The sequence below is a fragment of the Chelonoidis abingdonii genome, chromosome 3 (assembly GCF_003597395.2).
Source record: "Chelonoidis abingdonii isolate Lonesome George chromosome 3, CheloAbing_2.0, whole genome shotgun sequence".
NCBI lineage: Eukaryota > Metazoa > Chordata > Testudines > Testudinidae > Chelonoidis > Chelonoidis abingdonii.
The window spans coordinates 99,391,580-99,409,058 of NC_133771.1; the positions used below are offsets into that span (position 1 = coordinate 99,391,580).

The 17,479-nt window shown below is 43.9% G+C and overlaps 1 protein-coding gene across 1 annotated transcript in view; it reads left to right on the plus strand.

Moving 5' to 3' along the window:
• The window catches only part of RNF217 (ring finger protein 217), an 85,812-nt gene that overhangs the window by 19,519 nt on the left and 48,814 nt on the right, over positions 1 to 17,479 (plus strand). Inside the window, 1 exon segment of the mRNA XM_075063436.1 lies at positions 11,006 to 11,239. Coding sequence (XP_074919537.1) covers positions 11,006 to 11,239 — 234 coding nt within the window.

A 17,479-nucleotide genomic window follows, 5' to 3' on the forward strand; every position in this document is an offset into this window, starting at 1 on the left:
CCTGTCCATTCCCAGTCTTTATTCAAGCCTAACTTAATGGTGTCAAGTTTGCAAATTAATTCCAATTCTACAGTTTCTTGTTGGAGTCTGTTCTGAAGGTTTTTTTGTTGAAAAATTACGACTTTTAGGTCTGTAACTGAGTGATCAGGGAGGTTGATGTGTTCTCTGACTGGCTTTTGAATGTTATAATTCTTGATGTCTGATTTGTGTCCATTTATTCTTTTGCGTAGAGACTGTCTGGTTTGGTCAATGGCTTAAATAAAGATTGGGAGTGGAGGGGTTACTGCCAATATACTGTCGCTTCTGGTGCCGCCCATGCCAGCCACTGAGGTGCCCTGTTCGAGAGGTAAGCCTGCCTTGGGACCCTTCCAGCAGTCTCCATCAGTGCAGCACTGCTCCTTGCAGCAGGCGGTGCCTGGCCAATGCTCGTCGAATATAGCCGGTACAGCTAACTGCAGGCACGTTGACGGTCTCTGAGACTTTGGTCTTTTTGCTCCCATTCCTGATCTATGGAGCAGCACCACACTGTAAGTGTGACCTCCCATCTGATGGGCTGGCACTGCTTTTGGAACAGACAGACAGTAAATTACATGGCCTGAAAGACTCTGGGGCTACCTGGCCCCTTACATGCCGGGACTAGCAAGGAAGCGGTTTAAGCTGCAACAGCCACACAGATTCGATCAGAACCCATCCGCAAGAAGGGCAAGGGCTGTAAGCGCCTGCAGGGCCATCAGCCGGCACCCTCAGCTCCCTCAAGCTCTAGCAGTTACCAACTGGGCAACAAGCCGGCATTTTGAAGGCGTGCTCGAAGCTTTCACAAGCTTGTGTCCTGGATCCAGCACGCCTGTTATTGTCCAACCGTTCGTCCCCCTTCCTCTCTGCCTGGACCTCTATAACATCGAACCAGTGGGTCCTCAACACAGTGGCAGAGGGATATACCCTCCAGTTTGTTTCTGTCCCCACTCTCCTTCCCTGTCCCTCTTCAGAGACCCTTCTCTTGAGCATTTGCTCGCTTAGGAGGTGCAGGGCCTTCTGGGGGTGGGAGCCATGGAAGAAGTCCCTCTGCACTTAAGGGGAAAGAGTTTTACTCCCGCTATTTTTTGATCCCCAAAGCCCAAGGGGGTCTACGCCCCTTGACCAGTGGAGCTACAACAAGTATCTAAAGAAGTTGAAGTTCCACATGGTCTCGTTGGCCTGCATCATTCCTTCCCTGGATCCAGGAGATAGGTATGTCACACTCGACCTGAAAGACACTTACATCAATACATCAATATTTCATGGACACAGACAGTTCCTACGTTTCATAGTTGTGACTGTCCACTACCAATGCACAGTGTTCCCTTTTGGGTGTTCCCTCAAGGGTGTTTACGAAATGCATGTCAGTGGTGGCAGCCTACCTTAGATGTCAGGGTATCCAGATTTACCTATACCTTGATGACTGGCTCGTCAAGGGCTGGTCCAGGTCCAGTGCAGTGTTGAGACTTTGCAAGTCACTTGTCAAGCTCTGGGCCTGTTGATTAAACAGAAAAATCAACGTTGATTTCAGTCTAATCGATAGTTTATTGGAGTGGTACTCAACACTACCCAAGCGAGAGAATTTCTGCCAAAGGCCAGGTTCAGAGCAATGTCAGATCTGATTGTCAGTATCACTGCCCATCCGCTCACCATGGCCTGAGTCTGTCTCAGACTACTGGGGCACATGGCAGCATGTATGCACATTGTCGACCATGCGAGACTCAGGCTGCGCCCCCTCTAGATGTGGCTGGCATTGGTTTACTCCCCAGCCAGACATCGCCTAGACAAGTTCATCACAATCCCTCCGCAGGCACTTACCTCTTTGCAGTGGTGGTCCAACCCCATCCTGGTGTTGGAAGGTGTGCCGTTTGAGAGCCCATGACCCATGGTCTCCCTGATTTCAGATGTGTCCAGCCTTGGTTGAGGAGTGCTTCTTGGTGCACTGCATACTCCAGGGTTATGGTCTCATAACGCACTCGCATTGCATATAAACATCAGGGAGCTCAGAGCCATTCATCTGGCTTGTGGTGTCTTCCTTCCCCAACTGTCCAGCTAGGTGGTGCAGGTGTTGACAGACAACACTGCCTCCATTGGAGGCCTGGAACAAGAAAGGCTTTCTCCTGTTGTGGTCAGGAGACCTGATATACACCTTACCGCCAATGTTGCTCATCAGAAAAGTCTTCTCAAAAATCGAGAGACAAGGCACAGGTCATCGTGATCACCCCAGCATGGCTTCACCAGCATTGGTTTGGCATGTTTGTGGACCTGGCCGTACCAGCACTATGGCCACTTCCTAGCTGCCTGGACCTACTCTTGCAGGATCATGGTCGACTCCTGCACCCGAACCATGCCTCTCTCCACCTCACAGCTTGGATGCTGTGTGGCTGAATCCAGAGGAACAAGCTTGCTCTAGTCAGGTACAGCAGGTTCTCTTGGAGAGCAGAAAGCCAGAGCAACTTACTTGTCAGAGTGGAAGTGTTTCTCCTGCTGGGCATCTGAGAGAAATATCTGATTGACCCAGTCATCTCTGCAGTCCATCCTGGATTACCTGCTTCACTTAAAGCACCAAGATCTCGTCACTTCTTCAGTCCAAGTGCATCTGGCCATATCGGCCTTCCATCCTCACATCCAATGTAGATCGGTGTTCACGCGTGAGATGTTGATCAGGTTCCTGAAAGGCCTTGGAAGACTTTTTCTGCCGATTTGGGACCAGGTTCCTCAATGAGACCTCAGCGTGGTCCTCTCCAGGCTCAGGGGTCCACCCTTTGAGACTGACTTCTTGTTCCCTTTCCCACTTGTTGTTGTGGAAGGTTTCATTCCTTATAGCTATTACCTCAGCAAGACATGTCTCCGAGTTTAAAGCCCTCACTTTGGAGCCCCCATACACAGTATTCTACAAGGACAAGGTCTAGCTGCAGCCCCTTCCGGCCTTCCTGCCAAAGGTGGTGTCGCACTTCCATGTCAACCAGGATATCTTCCTCCTGGTGTTCTGTCCAAGGCCTCACATGACCAATGAGGAGTGGCGGCTGCACACTGTAAATGTCAGGCGCATCCTGACTTTCTACCTGGAGAGCACCAAGCCCTTTCGCAGATCGACCTGCCTCTTTATTGCGACAGCTGACAGGATGAAGGGCCTTCTGGGGTCCTCTTAGAGGATTTCGAATTGGATCACCACCTGCATCCGCACTTGTTATGAGTTGGCACAGGCTGTGCCTCCACCAATTAGAGAAGGCTCACTCGAGTAGGGCTCAGATATCTTTGACAGCCCTCCTCGTTCGTGTTCCTATCCAGGACATCTGCAGGGTCATGACTTGGTTTTCAGTACACACGTTTACGACACATTATGCCATCACCCAGCAAGCCAGAGGTGATACTGTATTTGGCAAAGCTGTGTTGCAATGGACACATCCATAAACTACCACCTGCCTCCGATGAGACTGCTTGCGAGTCACCTACAATGGAATGGACACGAGCAAGCACTCGAAGAAAAGATGGTTACCTTTAAGTGTTCTTCGAGATGTGTTGCTCATGTCTATTCCATGACAGAGCAGTTAACTGAGACAATACACACCAAAACCCCTGTTCTTTTAACAGTTACTTTACTCAGAAAATTGCATTTAAAGACAAATTTCATTTTTTTATGCAGCCAAAGATATTCCCCCATTGCATAACTGTCCCAGTAAGGAGCACATTCAAAATCAACACTCTGCCCCACCAAGTTATTGCAGGTAAAAGCCTAAACTTGAACCATACTTTGAGGGTTAATTTTAGCTTATGTTAGATCAAAAAGAGGAAGTAAATTTCAGAGTTAAGAGCCACGTAATAGGAATGTCATGCCACTTGCCCCATAACATTTAAATATAAGAACTATCCGCTTAGACTCCTCAGCTGATAACTTCTTCCCTGGCCAAAGGGAGAAACATAGTTTTATGACGAGTAAGCGCAGTTTCATATGTGGACTGCTAAAATTGAGACAGTTTTGAGCTACAGAACTGCACTGGAGTTGTGAAGATTTCTAAATGTTGTATTATAGAGGGGCAGTAGGTCTTGTTTGTCTGGCCTAAATTTAAATTGATTCAAATGTTTAAAGTTGAACCATTTTAATATTCTAGTTGATAACAAGGGCAGTGTGCGATACACGTTGCTTTGAGCACTATTAGCATGTAGTTTCTTAGGTTTAAAAGAATTCTGTTCCTATCTGCCTTTATTATCGTCACATTATTTTTAATGATATATGGATGTGACGTGTGTGTTTGTATTACCGCAGCACCTAAGAATCCTAGTTTTGGAGCAGGAGGACCTCATCGTGCTAGGCAGCAAAAGCATGCTAACAATTTATGAATGCTGCCTTTGGAAATTAAATAGTATAAAAAGAATTAAACTGGTTTACAGTGCCCTGTAAATGAAGAGATTATCATGTTCAGATTTAAACAGGACCTGATTCTGGCTAACCTCCAAGAAGACTGAGTTGATCCAGTAACCAGTCAGATTTTTAAATGGAGTGTGAAGACCATATCAGCTTTGGTGGTAGTTTTGGAATTGGATTTGACAGTCTGTGGAAAAGAGTCACTTTGAGATTTGAAACCCCCTCCCTGCAGACTCCTGTGTTTTAGAGCATAGAGGAATTAATTAACAAAAGACACTTGGTGCATGTAGTAGGAACTTCTACTCCAAAGCACATTAGGAATCCTGCTCTGAGACACCTATAGTTCATAGAACAGGGGCTCTCTCCATGCTCCTTCTAAATTGTTTCTCTACTACCCTTCTCTGGAGCTTGTCAATTTCAGTTCCAGGCTCCAAATGTTCTGAAGCAAACTGGAACTAAATTCTCAAGTATCAAGCCACCTTGAATCCTGTGATGCATCAGTGCAAAGTTCTGTAGCACGCACTTTTTAGGGGTCCAGTTTAGGAATTCTGTGGAAATCATAACTGAACTGTCTGAATTTTGTGCATGTAGAATATGAACCACAGCCTACACATCCAGCAGTTTGATCTATATATACACACAAACATTTTAAAAAATTAAATTTTGAGAAGTAATTTGTAAAATGATCAGTGTACCCATTCCCCTTTTCTTCCTTTATCATGGCTTTGTGGCTCAAATCCAAAGAAAAATCGAGGCAGAAAGGTGAAGAGAAGATCATCAGAAAAAATGCCAACAATACATTTGTTTGCAGTGTTTTAGATTTGTTGGTCCCAGGATATGAACGAGACACGATGGGTTCAGCTTCTCTTGGTGGAAGGGACCAGCTTACGAGCTTCACAGAGCTCTTTGTCAAGTCCAGACAAGGTAACCAGAGTGTCCAGGCTAAATACAAGATGGGACAGATCAAGCACAATGTTGTAGGAGACCATTTTAAAAAGAAGTGGACCGTTAACATCCTTGCAGTCATAGGACAGTGGAGGGTTAGTAGGCAGCAGGATGTGTTGCAAATTGTTGTAATGGGCCATAAAACCTGCACAACTCCTTTTACCAGCTGGAGTCATGATTTTCCCACTCTTAGACTTGGTCTCAGGCTGCAGTACCCTGTGTACTAACAATGCTTTCCCTGGTCCTACTGAACTCGGTACCTGCAACTCTCCTTTGGGAGCTATAACCAGTGGTATGTAAGGCATATTGGATTTACATTTTAAATTTCAAACTATAAATAAAGGTATAAAAACTAGATTAGATTTGGGAATTTAAACTGATGAGTGCACTTAAATGTGCATTATAAAATATTTAAAACATGCTGTTAGGTCCAAAAGGTCAAACTTTTGTATCAGAGGTGTATATGTAGCACTTTCTTCTTTACTTGCTCCCCACTCCTTGCTGTAAGCAGACTATATACTAAAATGTTCAAGAATCCTCTTCTCCAAGTGCCTCAACAGGATTTTTGTGTGATTTATGTCTTTATTTTTTAATCAACAGAAGTGTCTGAGGGCAATGAATATTGCATATTTATGTACTTATAAGGCTGCATGCCACCCCTGGAGGCCTGGAACAAGAAAGGCTCTTGGCTTAGGTTATTTCACCCCACTCTAGGATCACATGGGGCTGGAATTCCTTCCAGAGGCATAGTCTGAGCTTGGGAGGGGAAATGAGAGACTTTGCTCATAGAGATGCAGCAGCATGACTTGAACTCTCTCAAGATTGATCTACATACAAACTTGCACTGTAAAAATTAAACCTGTTCTAGTTCATATCTTGTGAGGGGAGGAGAAGGGTTTCAGGGAAAGTCTCTGTGGATGCTCTTAGGTAGGAATAAGTGTCCTGTTCTGATTTAGCATGCACTGAATTTTTACATATGTAAGCAAAATAGAACACATTTTAAAATAAGATGTAAATTACAACTGATTTAGTTACTGCAGTGCAAGTTTGTGTGGAGAAATTTTCAGTTCCTGAAACTCTGCCAGGGATGAATTACCCATATTTTCTTGGGACAGATTTTCCTCTTGAGAGGAAGGAGCATGATAACTCTAGTAAGAAGGCTGCTTTTTCCTATCAACAATATCCTACAATCTGGTGCATACATTGGGAAAGGAACTTAATGTATCTACTATGGAAAAGAATGAATAAAGGAAAAGTGAAAATGAAACGTAACAAAGGGATATAGTGTATAAAGAAATGGAAGATGGGCAAGTATTTTAGGTACAAGTATGTGTGGTCGGGGGGAATTGTAACAGAGGCTAAATTCTATAAAAAAAAATCACTGTTGAATCACAAGTTGCACATACAAAATTTAAATAATTGTACAATCTCTTATAGTACCATTGTCTTCTGTCTTTCTCCTCTGGTTTATCACCTGTTACTTCATGTCTACTTGGATAGTGTTAGCACAGTTCCTGGTGTGGTGGGATCCTGAGGCCTTTGAGAGCTACCCAAATAAATCTAAAAGTCATAAGAAATTTTAGTGGTGCTGACTCACAATTTTGGGGGGGGGGAGTGTTGTGATTTTGGTTCTGACTTGTGCCTGTGTAGTGAATTTGAGCCTGCAAATTGGCTGTCTGCTCCACTTGCTTGCCTCTTGGGGCAGAATAACTAATCAGAGCTGCTGCAGACAGAGATGTGTCTCTCCCTACCCCTCCAACTCCATAGCAACCCAAAGCCATTCTCATAGGAGGAGAGAGTGGAGGTGGCTCTGTACCCTCCCCTTCTGTGAGCCATGGGGACAGGATGGTTCCTCTGCCCCTGCCTACTATGCAACATCTGGCCTGGGGCGGGGTGGGGGAGAGAAGTGAAGACCCTATGGAGTGTCTTCTCCCGCCCCCACTCCCCAAAGTCTGGAAGCCATGGCAGTTTGGGATGAGGAACCTTAGGAGAAGCAGAGGTGAGGCTGTATGAGTGAGTTCAGAACTGAGAGCAGCTTAGTGGACTGAGCTGACGGGGGTGGGAGCTGGATGGGGGATGATTTAACTACTGGGCTGGGGACAGGCATATGTGCAGGGGAGAACTCTTTCAACGGGGCCAAAGTCACGTTCCTTTTTCTCTTTCACCCACAATGGACGGGGAATTAAAAAATCAAAAGACAAACCAAAAAAGCACAATATATATTCTTTAAAAGAAAATAAAACCTCATGTTTCTGGAGGTCTGCCTAATGATTTTTGATCTCCGGAGGTTGGCAATAGTGGGAAATATATAATGGAAAATAAAGGCCTTTTTTTTTTCTTCAATCTTTTCTTTTTGGATTATTATAGTGAGCAGAGGATTCACAATTTGAGGGGTTTTGTTCATGAGGGACGCTAGAAAAAATAAGAAATTTGAAGGTAACTTATTTCTTCCAGCCCCATATTCAACAGTATTAAAAGTTCTGCAGGCCAGAATTTTCCCTTCGCTTGCATTTGTGCAATCCCACAGTACTTCTTCCTCAGTAACATCTTAAATGGCTTATTCACGTGTATCAGAGGACAGAATTTGGCCCGGTGGTAGGAATTAAATTATTCCTCTAACGGGAGTCTAGATGTAATCCTGCTCCCTTTTCCATGTCTGTCTGCAGTCCTAATAGTAGCAAACGGCAGTAAATGGTTATTTTAGTCAGTAAAGTTAGCACACGAGTCTCAGAATACACAGCAAACTTTTTCAGTAAGAAGGTGTCATTTTTACATAGTCATAAATCGTCACCTTAGGCAAATCAATCAGGCTCCGATTTTGAAACTGATATAGCTAAGTGAGTGGAAAATGAGGCCATTTTGGTTCTTAACACTAGGTCCCCTTCTTTGAAAATTGTGGCTTTAACCTCTCTGCCTTTTTCCTCTGTGTGACGAGGGAAGCCGGGGCTCAACCCTCCCTGTGGAGGAGGGGAGCCACACCGGCCTCGTCCTGTTCTCACCGGGTCTTGTCCCTCAGGTCCACGGTCCGCTGTCCAGACGTTCGGTCTCTGTGGAGCGGGCTAGGACAGCAAAGTCAGTGGGGGCCCGCCTTGGATACAGGCGGACCCCAAACACAGTACATTAGACTCTGGCCCTTTGGGACCGGGCAGAGCAGAGACAAAGTTAATCGGGGCCCAGCCCTTGGGTCGGGCGGGGCCTCAAACACAGTACACCAGGCTCTGGCCCTTTGGGGCAGGGCAGAGCAACAAACAGTCATGGGGGGCTCTGGCCCTTTGGGGCAGGGCAGAGCAGAGATAAAGTTAATCGGGAGCCCAGCCCTTGAATCGGGCGGGGCCTCAAACACAGTACACCAGGCTCTGGCCCTTTGGGGCAGGGCAGAGCAACAAACAGTCATGGGGGGCTCTGGCCCTTTGGGGCAGGGCAGAGCAGAGATAAAGTTAATCGGGAGCCCAGCCCTTGAATCGGGCGGGGCCTCAAACACAGTACACCAGGCTCTGGCCCTTTGGGGCAGGGCAGAGCCACAAACAGTCAGGGGGCTCTGGCCCTTTGGGGCAGGGCAGAGCAGAGACAGAGTTAATCGGGGCCCAGCCCTTGGATCGGGCGGGGCACCAAACACAGTACACCAGGCTCTGGCCCTTTGGGGCAGGGCAGAGCCACAAACAAATAGTAGCTGTGGGGGCGAAGGGGGATACTGCCACCCGGCTACGGGTGGCAGGGGGAACGCAGGCCCACCCACTCCTCTGTGTTCCAGCCCGGGGCCCTAGTAGCGGCTGTCGCCGCTAGTGGCAGTCAGTGGGGATCCAGCCCAAAACACACTGACAGAGTGCTCAGGGGGATCCTAACCGAAACACACTGACAGCGCGGTCAGTGGGGATCCTGACCGACACACACGGTCATCGGCTCGGGGCCTTCTGCGGCTTGACTGTTGTCAGCCGCCCCCGGGCTACTTTTCATCCCCCCTTCGCTCCCTACCTGGTCCGCCGGGTCGTCTACCGTCATGGGTTCCTCCCAGTCCGGGCTAGGTAGATCCGGGGGTACTCCTGGGTAGCTGGGCCAGGTCCAGTCCGAAAGTTCCTCCAAGCCGTAGTTGGGGCTGGGTAGCGGTGGTAGTGCCCGCAGCTCAGGGTCATGGTTGCTGCGGGTCGGTTCTGGCAAGGCCTGATCCCTGTCTCGGAGCTCGGCAGCCTCCCAGCGACGAGGGTCATCAGGCACGTCTGCTCTCGCCGGCTGCTGAGCTCCAACTGAAGGCTGGCGCCCGGCTTTTATACTTCCGGGTCGCCGCCTGACCCTTTGAGGGGCGGGGCTTCCGCCCGGAAGTTCCGCCCTGGGGGAAGATGGACGGGGCTCAACCCTCCCTGTGGAGGAGGGGAGCCACACCGCCTCACTACACTCTGTAAAATGGGGAATTGTGAGATTTAATTCACTGTGTGGTTCTAGGGTACTGCAGTGATTGAATACCATAGAAATTCCTGTACATAAAATTTGCATTTATATGCTCAGTTCGTGAGAGTAGAGTAGGTTGCATACTGAGATGCAGCACCATTATATGGTAAACCTCCAAACAGAAGTGGCTTCAAAACTTTAACCTTTCTAGATTTTAAAGTACTGCCTTTCCATTCCTTGCAGCTCTTACTATCTTTTGTAGTGATCGTACTCTTATTCTTTCAGTGTGAGTGAAATTCTCCCCACTGTGGAGTTGTCTGCACAAGACTCTATGCACTGCATAGTCAGTTAATGCATGATGTAAGTGGTGTGTAGAATTTTTATCTATGAAATATATTTATCTACTATAAGCACTCTGTTTAAAACAAGTATTTGTATTTAAGAGCATAAGAATGGCCTGAGTGGGTCAGACCAGTGGTCCATCTAGCCCAGCATCCTGTCTTCTGACAGTGGCCAGTGCCAGATGCTTCAGAGGGAGTGAACAGAAGAGGGCAATTATCAAATGATCCATCCTGTCCTCTAGTCCCAGCTTCTGCCAGTCAGAGGTTTAGGGATACCCAGAGCAAGCAGTTGTGTTACTGACCATCGTGGCTATCTTCCATTTGATTGAGAGTGATGTAGAATTAGAAGGCAACAGCTTATTCTGTGCTCTTCAAGGAGCAGATAGAATTTGCTTTCTCCATGCCAACTTCTAGTAAGAAGCACACATAAGAGCATTGAGCTAGCAAAGGCAGCCAAAGGCTTCTGGAGCAAGTGTAATCTATTTTCCCTGGTAAAAACTGGGCTCTCTTTGGGTATATGTTTTTATCCTTTCTGTATGAAATAAAAAATACTCCCTTAGCCTGCTTGTATTGCATATCTTAGTAAGGTGTAAAATGAGGAACAGCTCGACTGTGTCTCTCAGTAGCCAATATAAAAGATAAAACGTTTGAACATAGCCTCACTGGCACACATGCATGTGCTTTATGCATGTAATATAACAGATGTGGATATGACAGAAAAGCGAAACTTAATATTTTAAAATATTTTCCAGAATGTGTTCAAAATAAACTTAAAATAAAATGGCATGTTTTGTTAGTGTACAGATAGCTAGAATTCAGAACAAATGCATTTTCTTGTGCGGTTCACAAGATGCGTTGGAAATGCTTTACTTTTTGCATAGTAGACATGGAATACTTGCTCTACAGCTGTCTGATCTTTTACCTGGTAATTTCTTACCCTTCTATTTACGTGCAGGTGCAGCTGGGACAGGCAGATATAAAATGTCCAATCACAGAGTGCAGTGAGTACCTGGATGAAACAACTGTCCTCTACAACCTGCCACATGATGACATCATCAAGTATAAATACTTCCTGGAACTCAGCCGTATTGACTCCAGCACCAAGCCATGCCCTCAATGCAAACACTTCACCACTTTCAGGAGGAGAGGTCACATTCCAACCCCTACGAAATTGGAGAACAAATACAAAGTGAGCATGCTCACCAAACCTATGGATTAGATGACACAGCTGTAAGCAGCAAAAGTAGGACAGCATGTGGTGGGCATTAAATGGGCTTTCCTCCATTACTGGAGCCTAATGTAAGCTGTGATTTAGAATATGAATCTATAGTATGATACATCTGAATAACTGGTCAAGTCGTGTAACAGTTCAGTCGCCTATTTGAACTTTTGTGTTGTTTATTTCTTGTGGTAGGAGGACAGTTTTGGCCATTAAATTTTCATGGTACTTTGAAAGGTGACTGATCCCTTCACTTTCCACTGCACTAACTGAACGCCAGTTTGGACAGAAAAGAGGTGGGGGCTCTAAGATTGACTTTCATAATTAACCAGAGTTTTTAGCCACACAACTCAACTTTTCTCACAATTAACAAAGTATAAAGCCCTATGTGTTGGGGAAGCACTTTTCCTGAGGGCTGCTATGTTGGTCTGTGATCAGTTGCTTATAGGTGCAACTTTTTATTTTTTTAATGGATAAGTGTTTTAAAATTCCCAAAAGGCAATCTGATTATCAGTTGCTTAGAATTCTCCATTACCCTATTGAGGGAGGTATGATACCGGAATGTCAAGGATGGTAGAGGTGGAAAAGATGTATCAAATATTTATCTGTCTTCTTGTCATGCCAGAACATATACAACTTTTAAATAATGTTTCTGAGAGAGAATATACTGGATATTTAAGATGATGACGGTACGTATGTTCATAGCCAAAAAAGTAAAGTACAATCCACTATGCCTACAGTTTGACTAAAACTCGCATGCATAATGCAAAAATGACTAGTAGTGACTAGTAATGTCGAGTCACGTTATTTAGTCACTTTCTCTCAGAATGTTAAGTAACTTTGAGAAAATCTAGTGTAAGTGTATGTGTATAATTGATTAAGTTTTAAACATGTTTACAACTGAGCATTAAATATTTTTGAGAAGAAAAATCCATATCTGAGAAATAGTTAGTTTAGTCTTTTAAAAGGGCGGGGGGCAGTGTTAATTTTTTTTTACTTAATTTAAATCTTGTTGCTTCAGATATTTTTTGTTACCATTTTGAAGAAGGAACATGTAGGGTGGCAGTTATATTACACATTTTCCACAACTATTTTACTCATTTCCTCTTTCTTCACTCTCCCTTTCCATGACTTTTTTATGGTAAAATAATAAAGATGACAGCACTTGTTTATATAGTGGAGCCACGTTTTTATTAGTTTATTTTATTGGAGCCTACTTACCACCATTTACATATTATTGGTAACCTCTAAATAAGCTGCAAAGATGTGTAGCATGTTCTGTGCCTTGAGTCACCACCATCTGATAGAAAGCCCTCTATGGTGGCAAATGGCAGAGTTATTTCAAAGGGTGACATGATTCTGGGCATGACGCTCAAGATGTCATCTTTTGTCTTCTGTGTATTTTATCAGTTAATTTAGGAAACATTTGTTAGTAAATGGAAGAAAACTACCAGCTTATGATTAAGAATACTGTAACTTGCCTATCACAGTCACTGTTTTTGCTTCTTGCTTTAATGACAGTATTGTTACAAATTTTACAGTCTGTGGAATATGCTGGTGTCTCATTGGGTTTCAGGTCACTCAGGGTGTGTTCTACACTGTGGCCAGGCTCATGCTAACAGGGCACTAGCTATAGTGATAAACATATCAGCATGGACATTGTGGCTCAGGCTAGAGCTTGAGCTCTCAAGCCTACGGGGTCAGGTGGGCTTTACAGGCTGAGCTGCAATGTCCATACTGCTAATTTTAGCATGATAGCTCAGGCTCCATTAGCATGGGTCTGTCCACCTGGCCTGGGAAACTTGCTCCCAGCTGCAGTATAGACACACGCTCAAGGGCAGCTGAATTCACAATGACAGCTTTCTGGGCTGTGACCTAGCTGTGCTTACCAGCTTAGTTAGGAGTAGTGTAAAGGTATTTGTCATCTTTACACTTCCCTCTCAAAATCCTCAGGCACTCCAGCCATCAGGTCTCTTCAGAGCATAAATTAGAGCAGCCTAACAACAGTTGTATTTTATGCTATCTGTCCATATGCCCAAGGGACGATTCAGCTGCTGAAACCAGGAGCAGAGCCATGGGGAGCCCCGGCACTCCCCTTCCCCCCAGGCCAGAGGCCGGGAACAGAGCTGCAGGGCAGAAGCCCCAAGTCCCAGCGCTCTCCCCCCTGCCCAGATCTAAAGCCCTGAGCCCTGGTGCTCCAGAGGGTCAGAAGCCATGACCCCCCAGATCCCTGACACCACTCCCTCCCTGTCCCCCGCTGCAGCCCCAAGCCAAGGCACTCCCCCTCCCCCTATGGTTGAAGTCCATAACGTCTTGTTCAGAGTTCCGGACAACTTCCATTCCCAAGGTGTCCGTAACTCTGAGGTTCTACTGTAACTTTATGATAAGTGTTCTGTCCCTTTTTTGTAGACTTGGTCTAAGATCCATTTGATAAGTCTGGACTTGCCAGATTGTGTTCCCTCAGAGTGACTGAAGATAATGCCTGTCCACTTGTCCTTGTGGAACTGAGCTCATTTGAGGCTATCCTACATTTGTGTAATTTGTTAAAAAGCAGTAATCTTTCTGTGACAAAGTCTTCCAGATGGAAATACTTGAAAATGGCAGCCTTTGGACAGCTTGCTCACATGAGCTATTCAGGTCACCTGCTTTTGTTTCTACTAGTTGCACTTGAGAGAAATGGCTGGTTGCAGATCTTGCCATCTGCCTCAGTGCATATCAGAGTAGCTTTGTTTGCAGTTAATGTGATCACTGCTCCATCAGATTTTCTGGAATTATTTATCTCTATCACCAATAAAACGTGTGACATACAGCTCTCCAGTCACTGCTGCTGTGCCCACAAAGATTACCCTTCTGGACTGCTGTTACTGTGCTGAATGCCTCTTTTCCCTGCTCCTCACTCCATCTGTAAATTACACCAGAGGAAATTCTTCCTAGTCACCTTTGAATAAGTAACAGGAAATATGCTGCCTTCAGAAGAGCCAGCTTACATATGTGAGGCTTACAGAACATCGGCAGTGGGACTATCAGTAGTGCATTTTTACTCTGAATAGTAATTTGGGGGGAGGGGGAATTTTTGTATCTCTTAGAAACCAAGACTGCACTTTTACTAGATGGGCAGGGGGGGAAAGCATATTCAAAATAATTAATACAATTTGAAAACATTTATTACAAATTATTCACATACCTTCTAAAACCTAAATTCAGACTAATCTCAGCATTGTTTGTTTTCTTTGCTGCAGTTGAGTCTTCTACAAACTAAAGCCTAAAGATCAGTTGTTGATTGTATTCTAGCAATGATTACTAGAGGCATCAATCGAGATCAGGGCCCCATTGTAGTAAGCACTCTATGAACATAGAGTTAAGGAACAGTCCCTGCCCTGAACTTTAGAATTTAATTCAGGGGTTTCAAACTCATTTTGTGCTGTGGGTCTGATTACCCATTCAGTCAGTCAGTGGGCTGAGAGTAAAAAGGATTAACTGATTTTTCCCAGAATCAATAGAGTTCTAGCCGTTGGTGCCTAGAATGTTTCCTTTTAAATTTTGGAATTGATTGGTTAGGGGTTTACAAGTTACTGCATTACAGATAGACTGAGAAACACTCGACCGCAATTGGCCAAGCTTGGAAGGCCCTATAACTATTACAGCTGCTGAAGTTTTTCAGTTTTTAGAAGAGATAACTATGGCTACATGTTCATTTTGAAGTGGAGATCACAAACGCAGCACAATGTGTCATTATCTACTGTAGAATACCAGCTCAGCATAGGTTACTGTAACTTCTTCTATTAGCAGTGATGAGTGAAAGTTTTAAAGGACTTTAAAACAAGTTTGGAGGACGCTGTTTAGGTTGGTAGACCGGTAATTAAAGCTACGAGCTCTGTGTGTTGACCTCTAGGGACGTATGCAAACCTATATCAGTCTTCTGAGAAGGTAGGATACTGAAAATAATAAGCATCCTACTCAGCAAGCACTTTGCACAGCTGCAAATTTCCATATCTTTAAAAAGCAGTCTGGTGACAGGAATGCCTCTGACAGGCAGAGTAATAGGATGTATGCATGCTTGTTTAAAAACCAGGCACCGCGAGACTGACTCCAACAAGAAACCCAGCAAGGCTTCAATATTTTTAATTCTGTAGAATCTTATCCGGGGAATGTTTGTAGTGGGAAGAGATGAGCCCAGCTGGAAGGGGAAGGATTAATGTAATCTTTAAATGCAACTTTCAACATAGGGGAGATACAGGGGCCTGTCAATTTTGTTGTCCTTTTTAAAAATAGGACATATTTGTATCCCTGCATATCTATGTTCACGACCTGGATATTCTATGAAGTTGTAACTCTGGTGAATGTATTTTACAAGCTTTCAAATAAATATGATAGGGTTTCACCTGACCCTTAAAATTTTGTAATATTTTAGGGCAGGAAGTGCTCTTTAAGTGGGTTATTTTACGTCTGTCAAAGATGAATCATGAAATGACAGGGTTGGAAGTGACTGTTTGGAGCAGCTTCTGTACTTGCAGAAACAGTGTTATATGGTATTACTTTCCCAATAAGGATATTTAATATTGTTTTTAAAGGGGTCTTGTTTAGAGCTCAGTGAAATTTTTCAGACAGATAGTTTATTTGCTGAAAAATGTGATTTTTTTTTTTTTTTTTTTTTTTTTTGGTATTCTGTTCTTCTTTGAGTGCTTGCTCATGTCAGTTCTATGATAGATGTCTGTGTACCATGTGCACAGTTGCTGGAGACTTTTCCCTCTGTGGGGCCAGCCTATGTGCACCTAGCATGAAATGGACATGAGCAACACGTCTTGAAGAAAAACAGTTACGGAAGGTTAGTAACCGGATTTTTTTTTAAAATATTTTCTAAACAAAATGTTTTGTGTTTTTGTTTAGAAACTTAGCTAGGTTTATTTTACAAAATAAAACACAAGTTCCAGGTTGGAAAGTCCACCATTCACTGAACCAAAAAACCCCCAATTTTACATTCAGCTCTAATCTTATCATTATGGCATTACTACCTCCATTATGCATTACTTTATTATCATCATCATCAAAAGTGCCTAAGTGACAGAAGAGCCAAAGATCCATTGACTTTCAGTGAGACCGAGGGCTGGTCTACAATGAAAACTTACGTCAGCATAGTTACATCTATGAGGGATGTGAAAAATCCACACCCCTGTGAGACGTAGCTATGCCAACCTAACCATCATTGTAGAGAGCACTAGGATGATTGTAGCTAGCTCAGTGGAAGTCTACCTCCCCTGGAGGTCACTTAACTATAGTGATGGTAGAACCCCTCCCATTTCTGTAGTGAGTCTACACTGAAGCATCAGAGCAGTGCAGCTGCAGCTGTGTCACTGTAGTGTTTTAAGTGTAGCGATCCCATAACTAAGTGCCAAAGTCTCTTTGAAAAATGGGACTTAAGATCCTCTGTCATGTAAGTACTTTAGAAATTTTACCTAGGGCAGGAGGTTAAAGAAACAAAAATTTAGTTACTTATAGCACATCAAATTCCTAGCAGATTTTTTTTAAATATACTTTTTACTTTTTGTATTTATCATGGACATTGAAAATCAGTCAGTTTGACTTTCATGTTCTGATGCACTGTCACAATCTGCAATATTTGGATTACAAATGCTGCAGAGAAGTACTTAAATGTAAACAAGCTTTCATTTATTCCTAAATAGTGATAAAAACATTCCTATTAATATATTAACTCTCTTTCACAACTTTTGTGCTGCCTGCCTTGAAGACTACAATAGTCTTTTAATTACATTATCACCTACTTCTTGTCAAATGCAATATATTTTGTTTTTACAATGTTTTATGTGTATATGCAGCATCTCGTAGTACTGTGTAGCACTACTGAGGTCAAAGACTGGAAAATAATATTTGTTGAAAGTACTAAGTAAATGACATTTACACAACCTACTACAGAAAGCAAAATTTAAGTTATTTCATATTGTGGTTTCATATAGGGCATCTAACTTGACAGCAAAGTTAACTGTCTCATCCTTTGAATTGCACATAAGGAAGGCTGTACTTGTTAGAGAGAATATGTAATACATGGCAGCCTGAAATATTAAGATTCATAGTTTACAGAGGAGAACCTGCATCAGAATTCTGACATTGATTCACTACCTTCTTGCTTTGTGGTTGTCAGGTGTACCTGTCCAAAGTGGATGAAAAAACCCTTAAATGAGAGCAATAGGAAGA